Source organism: Pomacea canaliculata, linkage group LG5, assembly GCF_003073045.1.
Source record: "Pomacea canaliculata isolate SZHN2017 linkage group LG5, ASM307304v1, whole genome shotgun sequence".
NCBI lineage: Eukaryota > Metazoa > Mollusca > Gastropoda > Architaenioglossa > Ampullariidae > Pomacea > Pomacea canaliculata.
In genome coordinates this window covers 22,415,784-22,437,002 of record NC_037594.1, presented here as the reverse complement: position 1 = coordinate 22,437,002, position 21,219 = coordinate 22,415,784, and the positions used below count along the sequence as shown (strand labels likewise).

The 21,219-nt window shown below is 36.5% G+C and overlaps 2 protein-coding genes across 2 annotated transcripts; one reads left to right on the top strand and one right to left on the bottom strand.

Moving 5' to 3' along the window:
- Positions 1 to 755: 755 nt before the first annotated feature.
- Positions 756 to 13,464, bottom strand: LOC112564858. The gene is made up of 3 exons (XM_025239936.1): positions 13,285 to 13,464; positions 12,442 to 12,826; positions 756 to 10,413 (listed from the first exon to the last, which is right to left on the bottom strand). Exons 1-3 carry the CDS (start codon positions 13,345 to 13,347, stop codon positions 8,693 to 8,695), a joined length of 2,169 nt encoding a protein of 722 aa, XP_025095721.1. The 5' UTR covers positions 13,348 to 13,464; the 3' UTR covers positions 756 to 8,692.
- On the top strand, positions 13,457 to 21,217 carry LOC112564859 (probable ATP-dependent RNA helicase DDX41). The gene is made up of 15 exons (XM_025239937.1): positions 13,457 to 13,570; positions 13,910 to 13,999; positions 14,429 to 14,609; positions 15,065 to 15,139; positions 15,447 to 15,507; positions 15,957 to 16,166; positions 16,817 to 16,970; positions 17,687 to 17,823; positions 18,150 to 18,312; positions 18,691 to 18,894; positions 19,323 to 19,419; positions 19,544 to 19,693; positions 19,812 to 19,883; positions 20,159 to 20,269; positions 20,598 to 21,217. Exons 1-15 carry the CDS (start codon positions 13,553 to 13,555, stop codon positions 20,732 to 20,734), a joined length of 1,860 nt encoding a protein of 619 aa, XP_025095722.1. The 5' UTR covers positions 13,457 to 13,552; the 3' UTR covers positions 20,735 to 21,217.
- Positions 21,218 to 21,219: the final 2 nt, after the last annotated feature.

The following is a 21,219-nucleotide window of genomic DNA, read 5'->3' as shown; positions in this document are numbered from 1 at the left end:
GCAGTAAGGCATAATGTAAGTAGATCGATGTATGAAACAATACTACATTTGCAAATGACCGTTATATGTGTTTAAACTTACCCCTGCAGATTTTGATCAGCAAGTGGCGCAAACTTCGTAATCTATGGGGCTCCAAGAGGTGAATTTTCTCTATATAACTATAAAAATGCATTTTATACTTATAAATTTATTCTATAGTATAATGCATTCTATATGTATAAATTCAATTCTATTAGTATAGAATGCATTCTATAGATATAGAGCCTGCGCGCATATTATCTCATTTCCAGAGTTCCTTCTAACGCTCCAGGGTAAGAAACCAGTATAGTTCTGTCCTTTCACCTATTTATTGGCTGCTGTTACAATGTTTGTTGTAAGAGGAAAACACTTATAGACTACTGGTTCACACCGAATTTTTGTTAAACTGGTGAGAAGCCAGATGGTATGCTATATTTTAGTGACAAAGAGACTGAATTTCACTGTCTTGTGCATGACCATTACTTTAAAAATACATTTTTTTCAAGCAAACTCAACTTTGTCCTCGAAAACAAGGAATCAGGAAAACTATTTAGATTTCATTGTGTTACTCTGTTTTAGGATTCTATCACTATCACGGTTTTTGACTGTTAATATTGCATAGGTAAAGCTCATTTCCTGTAGGCAGGCCTCTTATTTTTTTGTGCTAAATGTATGCATGTACTCGAATTATTAGACAATGCTACTTCACATGTTCCTCTCCAATCAAAAGAATAGTGTACTCCATTATACTTTTAATTGACCCATACACATATACTTGTTCAGCTTTAAACATTTTCTTGAGCATATTGTCAATTCAGCAAAATTTTGTGAGTTGTAATATAAAGCTACAGTTTAATAACATTTTCTCATAGAACAATGGATCAACATTTAACTATATAATTAACAAAAAACCACACCAAAGCTAACTTTAACAGACTAAAACTTAAAACTCATCTTTAAGAGCAACTTCATGTTCAGACGTCAAATAAAAATGTAAATGTCTCAGCCAAACCAAGGAATGAAAAAAAAAAAAAAAAAAGCTTAAAATGTATCAGTTTTTTCCCTTCATGTAGAAAGTATACCTTGCAAACACACCATGTGATTACATACAGTCAGCTGCTAGGATTAATCAGAAGCAGTTACTACAAATAATGCCAAAACCAATAATTTTGTAAAAAAAAAAAAAAATGTTGGCATCCATTGAAATGGATTTTTTTAAAATGCTGTAGCAACAACAGAAAAGATGGTCTCAGTCTCTTAATTCATTTAAAAAACATGCTGCAGCTAAGAGAGAAATGATCAAGGATCAAGTTCATTGATAGATAACCTGTAAAAACACAGCATACCCACTTAAAATTTTAAATCCTGCTCTAGTTACATTGTTAACAATAACAATATCTGTAATTGTCATAAACATGAACAGTTGCCATTAAAGAAGAGAAACTTTTTTAACAATGTTTATGAAGCCTGAATAGTTACTGTGATTCAAATATTTTAAATTGAATGTACATAAGAAAGCTAACTCCAGGATAATGTGCCAAAAAATCATATAGGACTAAATGATACAAACATTATAATTAAAATAACCTCTCTCCTGTACAAGTTACATAGGAAAAGGATATGAACACAGCGGTACGCATATGTACAGGTCTATGTATGTGTAGGAGTCCAAATGGATGCACCCATGCGTGCATGACATATGCAAACACATACACATGCCAAAATAAGATATATTTGAAACATTCATATTGTGGAATTTGTACTTTCTTTTGGTTTTTCTTTCTAAGCTCTAAATTCTGTGCAGCAACCTTACAATAATTTAATGTCTGTATTACAAATCTTTCAAAACAGGTGCTGCCTTGAAAGAACCAATCATTTTATTCTCAAAATTGTTAACCTTGCCTATGAAAAAAAAAGTTCAAATAGCTGAGCATTATTTATGTCATGAACACCAAATACACTTTTTTAAACCATGCCAGAAAACCCTGTTAATTGATTGTTATCTTCTGCCCATCCTTCTTTGCCTTTTTTTAAAATCTGTTTTTGTCCCTCCATTTTTAAGACTTATGTTGAAAAACCACTCCATAAGAAAGTGAACCTTGAACATGAACTTAAAACCTGCTCTCCTTTTTTCAAACATTTCTTGTTCAAGGTACTTCAACTAGCTTGAGTATTTGAGCTTCCACTCTCTCCTACCTAAAAACCAGTCTGCCTATGCCTGTTCCAAAGTACGCAAATGGTGCTTATAAAAGTTTAAGTTGATACCTTTTTGTGCCCTTGATCAAAGTAATGTCTTGTTCTTGCAGCAATATTTAAAGTAGTTCAGTCAGATCCCTCCTCACAACTGGCCTAGATTAACATGTCTGTGCCCTTGTCCTGTCAAGACTTGATTATATCACTCCCTTCTGGCTGGGTGCCCTATGAGTCTTGTGGATGAACTTCAGAATTCAGCTATTAGACTCATTTTTAGGGTGAGGAAGCATTACTTTACTACATTGCATTGGCTATTGCACTGGATGCCTGTGCAAGTGCATGTTGAGTACAAACTACTGCTGATATGTCGCAGTTTTTTTCTTCCAAGTATTTCTCTGACATTCTCAACAACTTTGCTCTTATCCGTATCACCACATTCATAGTCATAGCTAATATCTATGGCAACAACAAAACAGAGATCTACATGAATAAAGGACATAAACTGCTTTAAGTTCTTGGGAACCACCCTTTCCAAAGGTGGGAACTACACTCAGACATCTGCATCAGGATTGCAACAGTGGCAATGGTGAAGCTGGACAAATTTGACCTAGCAACATTATACTGGTACCAAGTACAAACTGTACAAATTCTGTCATAGTTCTCATCCTACTGCACAGATGTGAGATGTGGATTCTGCTTGCCCATACAGAGGAAAATCCAGGCATTTGAGAACGAGCCTGATGAGGTTGATCTGAATTTTGTTCACAGAATGAAAAAAAAAATGACTTTGCATGGAGCACACAGACACCACCATGAACCCCTTCTTGTAACAATCAAGCAGCTCAAGCTGGTAAAGTTCAGTCATGTGACCTGCCATGAAACTGTCTAAGATCGTTCTTCATGGTAACTCAGAGGGTGTAGATACTTAGGTGAACAAAAGAACACGAAAGAGCGGACTTGAAGTTCCTTGCTGGACTCACCACCACTCAAGACAGGCATTTCATTTCTTTGAGACTTAGGCTTGATACAGAGATCCGACGTGTTTTCAGTCAAAGCTAATGGTGATTCCACGTAGGCAGGTTTACACATTTTGATGTCTCAGAATCTGTATCGATCATCTAAGTGGATGCTTTTAGAATATTGCTACACTACGAATAATACATCAGCAACATAAGTTGTTTGTCAACTATGTTCATTTCTGTAAACAGATAATCAGACCCAAAAAAAGAGACACCCCCCACCCCCACAAAAAAAATAAACTGGCTAGTTTGCACATGCCCTCTTTCCATGGAAAAATTACGAGTACCCACAAGTTTGACAGCAATATTAGCTAAATGTCTTACAATTTTCCTTTTTCTATCAGTTTTGATAAGGAAGCATAGTGGAAATCTTAAAAAAAGGAACTAGAAAATTGAAAGCAAGTCAAACAGATAAATGGTTAGAGAGAAAGAAGCTATACTTAATTCAAATGTTCAAACAGCCTGTAGTTAACTGTCACACTATTTTATATACACACACTTTTTTTTGTACACAGTAAACATGCATAGCATATACCATTAAACACCAGCCTCTCATGTGTCAAACAGACAGGTAGCTCCAACACTGAACGCAAACTGTGTGCACTGGTTTAAGCCAGTAACAATGGCTAATATGGATGAAAGTTGTGTAAGATCCCCTGGAACCTGAACTTTTAAAACATTAAGACACCTCCCCTTCAAACAAAGGCACCTTTTACTGACATCTGTTTCGTCAACACATTGTCGGCATCTTAAAAAAGAGAGTTTATACATAAAGCCGCCTTTGGAAAATTATATGCATTGATTTACAATGTACATTGCACAATACATTGTACCAGCAAAGCAGCTTGACTGACTAGCTGGATGCTAGCATTCAGCTATCATGGACCTCATATTACTAGCTCAAGGCTAATCAGCAGTTTGTCCCCTTATACTGCTTCTGTGTGACCTTTAGTTACAATAGCCTTCTTCAGTCCTTGTAAAACTACTCCAGAAAAATGTATTTTACAGCTTGGACTGTGTAGTTAACACACACAGCACACTATTAATTATGAGTATTCACACGTGAACACGGGTTCTTCACTGGCCAGTTTGCACATGACTAATAAGTAGGTACCTGACATTGGAGAAAGATCTATTCAAAGGTTTTGTCAGTGGACATCACTTGCACAGTTTCTTTTAACTCTGCAAAAATGGAAGGTATACTTGCTCCGTGAAAGCATTTAGTTGAGTGATAACAGAAGAAATCAAGGCACCAGTGTTAACAGCCATTGCAGCCTTACATAACAGCCTTACAGTATTACAAAAGCAATCACCATCAGTTTTTAAAAAAAAATGAAGATTTAGAACAGGAACCTAAACCATACAATTTAATTCCAGATTTAAAGAACTTATCAATTAAATGATAATCAAAATGAGTTAACTTCAAAGCAAACAAAGCTATTGCTAATATAAATGCTGGTATAATATCTGAATAGACAATTGTGTTGCACAATTACCTTTCTGAACAATTTATCTGCATACTCATTTTTCATCACACACATATACAAGTGAAATATCATCATACGAAAAAGCTGTCCATTTTAACAGTGCATTATCTGTAAATTAAATGATCTTTGGATCAGTGGGGATTTTTTTACTTATTTAAATTTTTTTAAAAAATGACATCACTTTTTTAAATAATGTAAATATAGTTGGCTTGCTGCTTAGGAAGATAGGCATATAGGTGATGGGAGACCATGAGAGTACTGTTTGCATAATCTGTGCTGAGTGTGCTAAAAGAACATACCATCCATTAAATTTATCTTTTTTTTTTGGATAAAGTTGATGCATGAATGAACAGACAGATGTGCTGTCAATCTGTGAACTTCTTGGGAAGAAAAAAATTAAGGGCCTGACATAATAGTGGGCTTTAAATCTTATTAGTAAAATATGATGCATTATTGTAGTCCAAATCTCTTGCAGAATGATGACTATGATAGTAATTCCTACTGATGAATTCTAATGATGCTAATAACAAAAGACTGTAAATCTGATTTTTTTTTCAAAGTACATGTACAGAAAAACACTTTTAAAATAAGCTCAGGAGGATTTACTAATCATAATAATCTTCACTCATACATTTCATTGTGCTACATACCCCTTTGACCTGTCAGCATTTACCAATCTAAAAAATATCAGACAGACATGTTTAGGACGGCTACCTGGAAGATGGAATCGGAAACAGGAAACACAAATATTTCAGTCCATAACTATTAGGGTCACACTAACAGACATGACCATACGGATTACATTTCTATTACTTTGGTTAAAATAGAGCCTTGATGAAAAAATATCCAGTTGTATTATGTAATCATGCTTGTCTCCTGACAGCTTTTCATCACTTGAGCAAAGATGAAGGTGGTTATACTACTAGGATAGGGGGCAGTGAACATTAAGTTGTTCACTATATGTAGGACACAGAGTATGGAAAGCAAAGCCCAACCATTTCATTCCACCACATAATACTTTACTCATTAATCAGGCATCTTAAACACAATTTTCCAGTCAACCACCAGGCTTAGGAGTTTGGCTTGATCACTTTCACAGACTAAGCTTTTCAACTCAGAAGAGACAAGATTGATTTCCTTACACTGATGCATTCATTAGTCAAAATACCTGCTGAAGAAAAGTAAAAGCATAAGCACATGCAGAAGAATCACATAGGTATTGTTCAGTACACAATTTCTATTCCATTATGATGTGGTCGATACTAAAAACTTGGCTGCTTTTTTTCACACAAAAATCTAATGTACTTAAAAAATCTATTGTGGAAAATTTTAAAAAATCCATTGATGTCCCAGTTTACTTATAAGTAATGGCAATCAATGTTGTAAAAATTACAAAAATGGAAATATATATTAACAAATAGTTGCTCACTCATTCTGAAACTGGTTTGGGGATAACGTGGTTCGGGGTTTAATATTAATCAGCTTTGCAGAGCTCATGTATGAAATTTTAGCAACCCTATTCTACTTTCCAATCATGCTTTTGTGCATGCCATTCAGAATCAATGATGTTTCCTGGTTTTAATAATGTGCTGTAGGAAGCTTTAAGCCCATTCATTATTTCAGTGCAGAAACCTAAATTTTGTAATCATACGAACTGAGAAAATATCCCCAAATTTTATTTCCATAAAATAAACATAATCTTCATTTTGAAAGAAATGAAAATTAAAAAACTTAAGATATCACAAAATTTATCTTAAATAAATTTATGTAATATTGGAAAAAGCATCTTTACTGAGGTTGGTAACTGTATATAATGGTAAACTACATACAGGGCTTCTGCTAAGGCTAAATTCTTTGGGGTCCCAGGGACCCCTTCTTCAGATTTTTAAGGGGTCCCAGTTCTTCGCCCACATTTGAAGAGGACCCCATTGACGAAAATTGAAGGGGTCCTACGAACTTTTAATGCGTACTGTACGCAATTTTTTGCGTAAGCAGAAGCCCTGACATATAAACTTTAGGGATTTCAAATTAGGTGAATTTGAAGTGAATCACAGGAAAAATATAACATTTGCATAAATAAAAATGTGCATTTGATTTGATGTTGACTTTGTAATCACCAGGTTCTAGATAGCAGTACTTCTGAGGGCTGTCTCCTTTAAATAAGAAAAATATTATCATATGACCTAGAGGCAATCACAAAACACTGTATCCCTCCCATGCTTTTCAAATAATTTTGTTTTCAGTTTATTTGCAAGTGAAGTTTGAGTGCACAATAAAAATATGAAACAAAGAAATTTAAAGATTGTGAAACAACAACATATATTTCAGATTAGGAAAATCTCCTAGTATAATTTAAAGATTCCAGACCCATTCAGAACCATATCTAATTCATGCACTCATCCTAATACAAACAGTACCAATAGAGTACCCTGCTAAAATCTTTCAACAATCTTTTAAACTTCTACATTTTTCATTTAAACATATTGTGAAAGTCTGCTCAAAAGTTCCATATAAAAATCACAAGTTAAAAGTTCATGTTAACAAAACCATGTGAACAACTCATATAAAAGATAACATGATTAAATAGCAGCAAAAATCACATCACTAAGTTTCATATGTGTATTACACCTATACTTAAATTTAAAGCAAAATATAAACTTTTAAAAAAATGACCAGTTTCATAACTATAGGGCAGAACTAAAATTTCCATTATTTGGGGAATCACAGCTGATGCATTAGGTTAAACAAATGGGCACAATTTAAAATTGTAAGTTGTGTGGAAACTAGCCCGCACCATAAGCATTTAGGTTAGGCTTTGGGCCAAGAGAAAAATACTATATATGCAGTTAAAAGACAGATAATAAGTGGTACAAAACATGTGATTTCTGATAATTATGTACAAAAGGAATGTTCACCAAACCAATGACCTTTGTTTTCAGAATTTACATTTTAAATCACACACTGACATGGGACAATTCTTTTCAAATAAAAGGTGTCAAAATTTGCACCATGCAATGCCCAAATAACATGAGTTATGAAGCAATATTAACAGTATCTTATAAATAAAGGGAAAGTGTGGGACTCTGTGTGTGTGTGAGAGAGAAAGAGACATATACACCTGCACACAAATGACACTATTTGGCCATGTCTCATAGGAAGCACATATATATATATACTTAATATTTATTTTCTGTATTCTAAGATGTTATTGCTGGTTCCTAAATAATTGGCAAAAGAAACTGCAAAATAGCTCTTCTGTGCAGTGCAAATTTTGATGTTGTAATCTGAGATGCCCTCCTTCTCTCTCACTTTCTACTCTCACACACACATGGGTAGCAAGAAAAAGAGGGAGGGAATGCATGGGGAGCCAGAAAGTCACTGGCAACACCAAAATTTCGATCTCCCCCTTTAACTGAAACACAGTCTCTCCACTGCCAAACATGAGCCCCTCATGTTGGTGGATATTAAGAGTACAAGCCTTTTACCATATTGCTACAGTGATGTCGATGACTTAAATGAGGCAACAGACTGAAAATTGACACAAACAAAAATCACAGCTGCTACCTTTGTAAGGGGCTTAAAAAATAAATTTTGGGTTATTCCACCGATAAAATATATATCTGCAAGCTGGAGGTGACCGTTTTGAAATTGATATTTGCTTACAAATTTTACTTCCCTTATCCTACATATTCAAATACCTTTAAAATAAAATTTCATTTGATCTTCTTTTAGTCAAAAACTCTTTGACCTGAGATACAAACAGACTATTGTGTGACATTTTCATCGCAACACAAATATTTTGTTCTGAAGACCAAGGCACAGAAGATACATGCTGTATTCTGATTTTTAAAAATAAATGATCACAGTTATGACAAAAAAAATAAATCCAAAGCAGACACTTTTGTTTTATGTATAACCCTGTTTCAAAGTTTTTAATCAGCATATGGTCACTAAAGTCCCAGTGGAAATGAGTCATTAACAAAAATAAAACAAGCCTAGGAACACACATAAGTAATTATTAGATTTTGCTGAATGGTGATTATGAAATGTCAGCGTACTCACTGTCCGCTGTATATTTAACTCTAGAAGCAGGCTGAACTGTTTCTGGCTCCTCATAGGCATTGCGCAGAAGTCTTGATGTATCTTGTGGTGCACATCGACTGCCTGGAGGCAGCGGTGTGACATCAGTCTCTTCATATTCACTTCCAGGCTTGCTAGTAGCATCGGAGGTGGCAACTTGGGCTTTACTGTTTGCACTGCTGATGCTAGCCCATATATGCCCTCTGCATGTGCCAGTTTCTGATTGCTTTGGGAATCAAAATTCCCTAAGTGATCATAGACTTCTGCTTCTGAGCAGCCTGCAGATAAGTATGGTGGTATTGCTGGTCGAGGCTCACTGTGCTGTCGTTGGCTTGCGTAGGCTATCCTGATCTGGTTATAGTCTTCCTGATGGATGGCAGCTGAATCTGGCCTTGCATGCACCTTCCATGCATCTCTGTCAGGCTTTATAGGACTTGCATACAAGCTATTACCTTCAGAATCTTGTAGCACAGACTTGGAGATGTTTGCTGTCTCACTACACAAATCCGCAGGCTGTGACACCAGGTCAGCTTTGACATGTGCTTGCTGTTTTCCACTACTTCTCTGAATAACCAGCACCTCTGGTTCATCATAGATATGCCCATCAGAGAAAGGGACATTAGATGGCTCTTTGGTGGGAAGAGATTTTGAGGGCTGTACCTTTTCATGCCCTTTATCCTTCTTTGACTTTTTATCCTTCTCTTTTTGTTCTTTTATCTCTTTCTTCTTCCTGGCTTCAGCAGCTTTCTCCTCCTTCTCTCGCTTCTTCTTACTTTCTTTTTCACTCCTCTTTTTCTCTTTGTTTATGGCTGTGTGGTCATTTGCACGCTCATCAGTATCATAGTCCTTAGAATCACCAGGCTCAGGCCAAGAGATGCCTGTACTATTTGTTGTATTTGGACTTGCAGAACTAGTCACTGATGTGCGATCCTGCCCTTCGCCACTTTTCTGACCCTTCATTTTTTTCTGAAGTTCTGAATGGAGTTCTGGTACAAGTGGTGCTGTCAGGCCTGAAGATGTTTCATAAATTTTCACCTCTGCAGATGGGCCCTTTCCAGAGGATGTTCTTGTCTTTCCCTTCTCTGCCTTATCATCTACTGGGTTAGGCCTGGCTGGTCCTTGAGGATCTACGGTGCAACTTCGAGGCCTTACTGGAGGAGGATAGGGAGAAATGCCAGGCGATTCATTGCCAGACACCTCCTTCCTGCTTTCAACAGTTGAAAACGATGAGGCTGCAGGGGTGGGCTGCAGAGTACTGTTGAAATTCTGGCCAGAAGCCTCTGCTGTCTGTCTGGCCACCTCTTTTTTCTGCAAATCTCGTTGCTGCAGAAGTCTGGTGTACATGGTGATGAAATGAACAATACTTTCACCATCAACTGTAAAAAAAACGAATTCTCCTTCGCCTGTTGAACTTGTTCTCCCTACTTCCATGCGAAAACACTGTTTACTTTTACCAAACTTACGTATCTGTCGATACTGCCAGTCACAGATGCATTTCTGACCAGTGGATTCCAAAAGCTGAAGTGAATCTTGTGTTGGCATCAAAAGGTAATTGCCACGCAAGTTATTAGCTTCGGATGCCTTGGTTGGATCAATACTGATTTTGAACTGCAAGGCTGAAACAGAAATAAAACATTAAAAAACCAGTGTTTATCTCCCTTACATATACAAATGCATGTATGCACACATTTGTCAACCAAGGTAAACAGGAAGGGGTGGAGACAAGAACCTAGATGCGTCGGCAATCTAATCTGTGATCTAGGGGCATCTTCACTTTAGAAATATCACTTTTTGTGCCTCCCTTCAAAATCAGCAAAATAATTTAGAAGTTCCTGCTTGCACTGCTCCTTTTTCTAACCCCTCAAATTAACTCAACCTCAGCCCCTAATGTTAACCAAACTCCTAAAATTAAAACCACCCATTGCCCACCTCAGTCTCCAGTTCCCACTCACCCACCCTTGTTAGCCATAAGTTGCAGTATTTTTCAATCTTGCATTCAAAGGGGGAAAATGCCTGAAAATCCTAAGTTATTCATAAATGACTCATCTACATTTCAAATCACATTTATGATACTAAAGATCAAACTCCAAAAATAGATGTTTCCCACACTTGGAAACTGCCCACTTACTAGAGTCATTTGAATGAATTTAAATAATCTCCTTTGAAACCTTTAGACTGTACCCTAATTTAAACCTTTATTATTATTATGAATTCCTCTTTAAATGTAAACTTCCAAAACTGCAAAAGCACCACGTTTTTCCAAATTAATACATATTACACTTTCACTTGATTATGAGGGTAATCAGGATAAATTTTCTGTTTCTTGAAAGGTAATTTTAGAAGAATGACCAAATTTTTCAAAGTTCCACTTCACCGAAATACCTCAAGTACAGTAACTAAATACTGTAAAAACTTTTCCAAACAAAATCTTAAATGAAGTGTAAAGCTAAAGGAAATGCTTTAGTGAACAGTGAATGGAGATGAGAAAAAAGAAAGATTTGTTCTAGCTGCAATGGCTGGATAAGAGTGTAGCAAAAAATAAGTTCTACACAAATTTCAAAGACATTTACCAGTTTATTTTTCTCCCATAATATAGGTCATTTCACAGTTTTGAAAGGGTCAGTGCTAGATATTCAAGTTTCAGCTATGTAGCATTATTCACCTCTGCCACTATTGCTTACTACTATCACTTTTAGTCCACATTTACTGTGTTGTACTCTTACTTGATTACACAAACTGGTTGTATAAATATATTGGCACATGCTTACTATAAACAATCCATAGGACATTCAAATCAGGATGTGCGTGATAAGCACATTTAAAGAAGGATGTGCATGATCAGTGAAGTGCTAAATGAAGATTTAATTCAGTTTCAAAGAGGAACTAAACAAAACCACAGTATTTTACTGCACCACCGGAATATCCACTTCAACACTAACAGAATATGTCATTATTGACTCTACCCCCTCCCATACTCTCTCACAATTTTGCTCTCACTTCCCTTGTTCTCTCACATGAACACCAGATGAAAACTAAATTTCTGCTTGAAACTACACTTGGATAAGTGCACTTGAATAATACACTATCATGTTTCATAACACTTCCTGCATTTGTTCAGCCAATAAAACTTGTGCTTATGTGCTATGGAGTCTTTAGTCTGGATCAGCAAATGCTCTTAGTTAATAAAATTAATGATAATTTATAAACTCTAAAAAATTTCAATTTAACACATTTTAATAATGGCAATGTCATATTTAACAGAATGGTTTGATCCAAGACAAGATGGCGTGAACATAAGTTACTGCACTTTTCATTTTAGGAAACTGGATGACAGATATCAATGTGTTCTTAACAGGCTCAGCCACCTCACCAGTAATGTCTTTCTGCAACTCAACCAGCATACATGTTGGGGGTGGGAGGGAAAAGAACTGGTATTTTTTGTCGTCTGCAGCTATGCAGCTGTCCCTTTAAATAGATGCTACATACAAGGAGGAACCAGTGTGGAAAGAATGACAATAATACAGAAAGAATCAGAGAGTTGAGAATGGCAGCTGGCATTGTGACAATCTGAATAAAGTACCACTTTCACAACATAACATAACTGTAGTAATCTTGGAAAACACGGATGAACGTAGAAAGCTTACCTTTTTCAGAAGTGTCATACAGAGTGTTATCACTCATAACATCATGGCCAGTCTCACTGTTCTCTACATAAGACAGATCAATTTCATTGGCCCGTTGCTTAGCCAGTTCATTGCAGACAATGCACAGTACACTCACCCACGTTTCTTTCTCAGATTCACTTTCTGCAAGAAAATAATGCTTCTCTCTTCTGATGGACAGCTCAAAATATGGTTGTTCTTTGGACATAAAGCTCTTGTCAACCCATTTGACATTTTCCAGGATAATAACTCTAGATGCCTTACTGGAAGCTGGGGGTTCTTCTTTATCAAACAATTCAAGGCGTGGTAGCTTCTGGTCACTGCTTCCATCATACAGCACCACCCATTTTTCTGGTAAATGCTTGTCCTAAAAAGGAAAATAACCAAAAAGAAAATACCATGATAAAATTACATCCAACACTCAAATAATGTGAATCATAGGGACATTATTAGTGATCTGATCATAGGCAAATGAGTACTAAGTAGCTAACCGATAAAAAAAAAATTACTAAAATATCCCTATCACCTTGTTCATTAAAGACAATTCATTAACAGCATACAATTCCATGCTCTTCCCCACTCTGCTGTTCAAGGGGATCGTACTATGTTCAAGCACCTTAACATAACGTTGCGCGTGCTACACTTGTGCCGGGAAGAAACAGATTATTTCTATCCTTTTTTCTATTTCATTAATTTATTTAATTCTCTATCGTATACGGAAGCTCGGCAGCTCTTTCATTCAGTATATCAGAAGTTTCGGAGTTCTCATCTGCTAGCGTTCTGTGCAACGCCTGACAACTCGGTTATGTCTGCAATACAACTTACCTTTATCAGTCCTCGAATTTTAACTGACAACTTGCCACGCTTGATTTCCGACTTCCCACCCATACCTTGATGTGAAATTGTTGCTTGCACAAATTTTAGTCCGTGATTGTAAACTTTGCGAAGTTGTAAGTGTAAGAGGAAGTTTTATGTCGAAACTAAGGGACGTCACTGGAATGCATCCCGAGCCAAACAGGAAGTGACCTTTCGTGAGTTGACTCCATCCACTGTCGAGAAGCTGCTCGCTTATTAGTACGTCAGTTCCACGATTATGGCCAGCAGTAGAAAAGTTGGTAACATTTCAGCTCGTAGTGCCAGAAATTCGTGGCTTTTCAGTATTGGCTTGGAATAGATGCTCTTTGTTTCTGTTTGTTAGTTTTTCTTCAATTGCGGAGTATACGTACTCGTTCATTACAATAATTGCATCCCACTCATTAATCAGGAACGAATTTTACAATATTGACTATTTTACATGTACAATTTTACATGTACATTTACATGTACATGTTTTTATAATAAAAATATTAATTTTCAGAAACAAATGACCACACGTTTTACTTGATATTCTGTTGTTTACACTTATGTGATAATGTTTCGTGATGATTTTTTGTGTGTGTGGTAATCATAGAGACCACAGTCAGATGAAGAAAATGAGACATCAACAGATGAAGAAGATTATGTCCCATATATTCCTATCAAACAGAGAAAGAAGATGGAGGTATGAAACTAAATTTTTTAGTCTTAATATTTTATTATCATTATAAGAATTAAAAGTTTAAAAGATGCATTACAGTTCTTCTTCTTGTTCCTAATCACCCCCATTGGAGAATAGGGCTGGAATGCATTACTATTAGTTGTTAGCTGTGGCTTACTTTGTATTAAGAATTGCCGCTCCTGTCAACTGCAGTTTTATATTGGTCACCTTGGATCACTGGTCATAATTTCTTAGTGTAATATGTATGAATGAGGTACAAAAAGTACAACTGCTTGTCAGAATTATACCTTACTACTCAGTACTTTCCTCTTAGTCTTGTTGTGGCATGAATAACATTTGAAGGGATGGACAAGTAAATGATTAAGTTGCACCTAGTTGTTTCCATGTCACCACTAGCAAGTTTACTGTCACAGCTGTGCTTTTTTTTTTCAGCTGCAGCAGATTAAAAAGAGATTGATTATCCAGGAGGAGGACTCAGTCAGTGATGGAGAAAGTGGAAACAATGAGGACTCAAGGGGAAGCAAGCAGGATGATGATGAGGAAGAAGAAATAGGGCCTAATGCTTACATTAGCCTTTTAGATCAACACAGTGAACTGAAGAAGAAAGCAGAAGGTGCAGACCTTGTTGCCCAGCCTGAACATGGCTTAATGATTATGTTATGCTTTGATCTTTATCATAAATATGTGTTGGGTGTAACAAGATAAAAGCAGGATGCAGGAAACATAAGTCAGAAATATAACGTTTGCTGTTCAGATTATCCTGTCATGTTAGCACCAGCAAAGCTATGCTTGATAAATATTTAAATGGGAACTAGGCATGGAAAAATAACTTCATCAAGATTGTGCGTGGTTCATTGGTTGATCACAGCTCATTTGTAAAGGCTGTACTTGCATTGTGCTATTAGCTGTTGTAACTTTATTGGTTGTGTCAGTTTCATACAGTTGTTTGTATTCTGAAAATGTAGCTCATGTTTTACAAGCAGTCTTATAAATGCCTATATTTAATACATATTAATTTTTGTATTATTTAAAATCAGAGATAATTTAATACTTATTTTTTTTCTGTAGCTCGCAAGGAAACAGCAAAGGAGAGACTACTCAAAGAGGAGCAAAAGATTTTAGAAAGTGTTGCTGAAAGCAAAGGTAAAGTCATTTATTTTTGTGTTTGTGCGTGTGTGTGTGTACAGAAGGGGTGTGCATATTTTTTCAGTTGCTATTTCTTGAAGAAATGAATGAAATCATAAAGTTACTAGTACTCTTAACAAAATTATGAAAGATTGCACATATTTTAGGGCATCCATGTGGAAAAATTTGATAAAAAACTTAGATTTGATGGTCCTGTCCTCAGTAATGTGAATACATTTAACTTGCTTTCAAATGGATTGGCCTATTTTAAAACCTGTGACTTGATTTCTCATTCTTTGGCATTTTTTTCCCCCTCCAACCACAGCTCTAAAGGGTGTTGCTGAGTTGGCTAAAGGCATTGAATACAAAGATCCAATCAAAACTGGGTAAGTTTCAATAGTTGGGGAATTAATTTGATTTTGATATTTTTGGAGTGTGGGGAGGGGAATTTTTCTTTGCCTTAATTTTTGTCCATAAATCAAAAGGAAACATTGTCTATTTTCTAAGAACTTTTCCCCCGTAGATCTTGAACATACTATCCAGTATTTTTTTCTCTCAACGAGTGTTTCTGCCTTTTCCACATTTTGTTTTTGTTTATTTTCCAGACATAACACTTGGTTTTAATGAAAATCTCAATAAATACTGATAACTGCTACCAATATGAAATGCTTTTGATAACTGAATGTTTAATATTAATATTCTATTTTTAAATCTTAGTGATTCTCAGGGACCTTGTTAACAGAACTGAAAATGCTGTTTATTCTTAAAATACAACTTGCATGCTGTTCTTAATGGCATACCTACTTACCATCTAATGTCTATCTTTTTATTGAAGATGGCGTCCTCCACGACATATAATGAGTCGTCCAGAGTCTAGCCATGAGAAGCTGCGAAAAATGTGGCACATCCTGGTTGAAGGAAACAACTTACCTCCCCCTATTAAGTCTTTCAGGGAGATGAAGTTTCCTAAAGCCATTATCAACGCACTGAAAAAGAAAGGCATAGATAAACCTACACCTATACAGATTCAAGGAATTCCAACAGTGTAAGATAATTGTAATGAAGTAATTATTTTTTATCCAGAACATGCTCGAGACAAGGTGCTTAAATAAAAACCAACCCAGAAACTGTTGACTGTGTCATTCAGCAGTGTATTTGCACTGTCTTCTGAACAAACTGACACAGGCATTGTCTCGTTTTAACGCACAGATACTTATATTGTCTCATACACAGCGACATTTGCATTATTTCATGCACATCAATACTCCTGCACTCACCCGCTGACACATGTTCACAAACATAAATGTATGCAAATATGTATAGAAACATATAATATATATGTGATTATGTATGGGAAACACAGAGATGCAGCAAACATTCACACAGACATGCAAAGAGTGGACTTTTGAAGCTTTTTTTTTTTTAACCTTAATTGGAGCATATGAAGATAGGTACACATTAGAATGTTTTGTTGTCGGACTTAACAATAAATCCATTCAAGTCCTTATATCAAACCTTATGTTAATTTTGAGTGATGTCTTCAATTTACATGATATATTTGTACAGCATTCTGTCTTAATATCAAGCTGCGTGTAGACACCTTAATAGTTCATAAATAATGGTAATTCCTATTAAAACTGGAGTGTTGATCATGCTTGCTTTGTAGTAAGTGAGAAGAACAAACATTTGTTTCAGGCTGTCAGGGCGTGACATGATTGGCATAGCATTCACTGGCTCAGGAAAAACGCTGGTCTTCACTTTGCCGCTCATCATGTTTTGTTTGGAGCAGGAGAAACGTTTGCCATTCACAAACAACGAAGGACCATTTGGCCTTATCATTTGCCCCTCTGTACGTAAATTGACTGTTGCAAGAGCAGTTAGCTTATGGAAATATTCCACTCTTTGGAGGATGCTTATAAAAAGCAATTTCTTACATCTATTTTGAATGATAAGCTGTAGATAACTGCCATAACATGGCTGCATGAAAGATTATGTGGAAAATGTGGAAAAAAAGCCTGTTAGGCTCTTTAACATATGAGATACAAGAATGATCTTTGGCCATATCTAGCTCACAGACTTCATCAACTGAAAATTTGCAAGCATGGTGAATATTCTGTTTATATTTTTGTATTTTGCTTTCTCTGCATGTTAATAGCCCCTCTGATGGAATCAAGCATGGATAACACTGCTGCTACAGTGCCTTATATATGCTCTTATGCCCTCCAATTTTCTCTACAGGGAAGTGATGCTAAGTTTTTGAAGAATATAGCTCGCGTCAAAAGGGAGACGTGTCAAGGCATCATTTGACCAGCAGATCAAGGGTGCCACCTTGAGTTAGAGTTATTCTTTCTGAAGATAGTAGCATCTTTAGCTCTGTTGATTATGATCATGCCATGCTGACTGGGTTGAGTAAATGAAAGGCATTAAGGAACCAATTTTGTTTTGGCTGGTTTAGTTTACGTAAATCATAGAACTAAAAGTAAGACTAGTGCAGTTGATGGAATATTTTGTTTAGGAAATTTCCATGCATCTTGTCATTGATTAGTCTTCTTTTCTTGTTAAAAGCGAGAGCTTGCCAGACAGACACATAGTATCATCCAGTACTTTGTAGACCATTTGAAGGCTGATGGCTTTCCAGCTTTACGCCCTTGTCTCCTTATTGGTGGGGTGACCATGAAAGAACAGCTGGATCTCATAAAGAGGTGAGTATATCATTATTTTGATAGTGAAGCAAGTATATCATCATTTTGGTAATGAGGCAGATGAAGTAATGAGCATGTAAAATGCTTTAAAAACACATCTGAAAGAAATTATGGGGGCATTCATAGCTTGGTTAACAGGCATCTTAACTTCATGCCCTTGGAACTTAACTTGGAACTTAACTTCATGCCCATGGCTTTGGAATGGAGATTAAAAAAAAACTAAAACCCAACCAGGCGGTGCAATGAACAGTAATTTTGTTTTCCATATGAAGTGGCATGGATAGAAACATGGTCATAGACATAAAGAGTCAATGCTTTCATTGCAGAGGTGTGCACATTGTGGTGGCGACCCCTGGACGGCTGATGCTCATGCTGGATCGCAAAATGATTACTCTTGATGTGTGCCGCTACCTTTGTCTAGATGAAGCTGACCGCATGATTGACATGGGTTTTGAAGAAGATGTGCGCACAATATTTTCTTACTTTAAGGTCTGTATATGTTTTAATTTTATTTATTATTATGTTTTAATAATTTTTTCTATCACAGTATTTGTTTATTGGTGTTGTCAGAAATTTTTTGTCACGATTTTCTTTGAGTGGTGTTTCAGATTAAAAAAGACACGCTTGTTGCAACAAGGGTTGTATTAGTTTGGTCAACTGGCCCATATGGTCATGGGGGAATGTTGGAAGAGGGTTGAGGATGAGACTTGGGTGCTGACAAGTTCTTTGTCAGAGTGGTGGACCTTTCACAAATTCCTTTATAGCTATTTTAAAATTTGGAAACATCAGTAGTGTATTCACAGGTCATTACTACTTCACAGGCCAGTAGTTTGGCCATAATCACTGCCTCGTTTTATGTTTTACTAGGCTCAGAGGCAGACTCTGCTGTTCTCAGCTACAATGCCTAAGAAGATTCAGAACTTTGCCCGTAGTGCCCTGGTGCAGCCTGTTACCATTAATGTAGGACGTGCTGGGGCTGCCAGCCTTGATGTCATCCAGGATGTGGAGTATGTCAAGCAGGAGGCCAAAATGGTCTACATATTAGAGTGCCTTCAGAAAACGCCACCACCAGTAAGCTGCACAGAAAAAGGGCTTTAATGGCTTCATCCATGGTGCTTTTCTGGGAATGTTTTCTTTTGTGTATTTTTATTTAAGAAGAGTACTATGCATGTGGAAACATTAGTGTGGAAGGTGGTGGATATTTGTATTGACTTAGGTATATTAAGGGTCCAGACAGTAATGGAAGAGAAAGATTGGTTTTATTTGAGCATAAAGTTTTAAGAAGTATGATTTCATAAATTTATTAGTACCATAATGTTTGTGAATCAGAGCTTTGCTTTACACAAAATTTATGGGTATCTGGATCTCACCTAACAAGCAAACAGTTAAGTTTATTAAATCTTCTGACTGGCTGGAAGTTAGGACCAGAACTGCTAGAGCTTAACTCACAGTATCAATATGAGTAACAATCTTACTACAAAGGGCCGCAATCTGTGCAGGTACTGATTTTTGCTGAGAAGAAACAAGACGTTGATGCCATTCACGAGTACCTGCTGCTGAAGGGTGTGGAGGCAGTAGCCATTCATGGAGGAAAAGGTACTAGTGGTTAATGATATAGCTATGATATGAAACACTGATCATGGTTATGCTTAATGTCTTCTTCAGGTTTTGTTTGGATAGAAATGTTTATAGTAAATGCCTGTGTTTATTTGATGCGCAGATCAGGATGAGCGAATACGTTCAGTTGAACAGTTCAGAAATGCTGAGAAGGATGTGCTTGTGGCTACAGACGTGGCTTCCAAGGGTCTTGATTTTCCTGACATTCAGCATGTCATCAACTATGACATGCCAGAAGACATAGAAAACTATGGTGAGTATGGTGGAACATGGTAATCTTGAGCTTTAAGCACCTTACTACAAGATGACCTTCTCCCTTGTGTTTTGTGTCTCATCCTGATATTGAAAATGTTTTTCTCAATGTATTTCAGTGCACAGAATAGGTCGCACTGGCCGTTGTGGAAAAACTGGAATGGCTACAACATTTGTTAACAAAACAGTTGGTAAGTTTTTTTAATGCATTATTTTGGCTTTGAATGATGATGATGATGATATAAACTTTATCTTGTACAGATCTGTGGTGCTTTTAGTGTGCCAAAGTGCACTGGGTCTGAGTTTCATTTTACATGGTGAGGATATTTGCTGACTTTTCACGATTACATATCAAAGTTACAAGGATTTTTCTTCATCTTATTTCTTGCAAAGACATAATGTATCATCTTAAAGTAAGAGGATTGCTTCTGAACACTTTTTCCCCCCTCAAAAAATCTTTTGCCAGAGGAGTCAGTGCTGCTGGACCTGAAACATTTGCTGATAGAAGCCAGACAGAACGTTCCACCCTTCCTAGCATCAATGCAGGCTGATACCGAAACATATTTGGAGATTGGAGGTCAGTATTATCCCCTCATGCTGTGGTGTTGTTGTTGGGAGGCTAAAGAGAAAAATATGGAATAGTTCTGATGCACTGAGCAGTTAGCATGTTTAATTGAACTATCAAATTCTGAGACTTAAAGCTTTTTGGTTATTTGGAAGCTCGGCATGTGTTTGAGCAAAATATAAGTACTTTTTGTTAAACTGGGGGAGAAACATTTTTTTAAAAAACTTTCTACATAATTTATTATTTTTTCAATGAAATGGTTCTACAGCTCTTTTTGATGTTTAGGATAATGTTTAGGCATTATAGCAGTCCCAGTTAACAACGTTGTTAAATGTTACAGGAGAAGTTGGGTGTTCATACTGTGGTGGTCTTGGTCACCGTATTGCTAACTGTCCGAAGTTGGAAGCTATGCAGACCAAACAGGCGCAAAATATCGGACGACGAGACTACTTGGCTCACAACAGTGCTGACTGGTAGTAGTCTTTCTGGAAGAACAACAGCTTTATGAAACCCACCAGTGGTTTGAGCCACTGAAAACTGAAGTGAAAATGGTGGAGATCTTTAGATGATACATCTTCTACAGAAAAACTTCAGGTTTTGCATGTAGATTTCTCTAGAAATTCCAAGTATCATCTTTCAGGCATCACTTTTTCTGGCCAGAGCATATGGCACAATGAGCATCATTGAATAAAGTCTGATGCTGGACTATGCCTGCAAAAATCCCGTGATTAGAACTGTGATTGTGTTGCTACGTCTTGAGTTTAAATGACTCATTATTTTGATAATTCCAGCAATTTCACATTTGTGTGCCAGGATAGGTATGTGTGGAATCTTGTGTGTGTGTGTAAAAAGGGGCGTATATGTTCTGTTATTTTGGAAAAAATACAATGTACAGCATGAAACTTCCTTCAGTGCTGTCTGTTGACACAATAAATTCTTTTAACATAAACACAAAGAAAAGA

Excerpts from the sequence above, each read along its gene's own strand:
- LOC112564858 (XM_025239936.1), bottom strand. The coding sequence starts at position 13,347 with ATGGGTGGGAAGTCGGAAATCAAGCGTGGCAAGTTGTCAGTTAAAATT. Across the intron at positions 12,827-13,284 it reads AAATTCGAGGACTGATAAAG|GACAAGCATTTACCAGAAAA; the intron begins GTAAGTTGTATT and ends TTTCCTTTTTAG. Across the intron at positions 10,414-12,441 it reads GTATGACACTTCTGAAAAAG|CCTTGCAGTTCAAAATCAGT; the intron begins GTAAGCTTTCTA and ends TTTCTGTTTCAG.
- LOC112564859 (XM_025239937.1), top strand. Across the intron at positions 14,610-15,064 it reads ACTGAAGAAGAAAGCAGAAG|CTCGCAAGGAAACAGCAAAG; the intron begins GTGCAGACCTTG and ends TTTTTTCTGTAG. Across the intron at positions 19,884-20,158 it reads ATTTGTTAACAAAACAGTTG|AGGAGTCAGTGCTGCTGGAC; the intron begins GTAAGTTTTTTT and ends ATCTTTTGCCAG.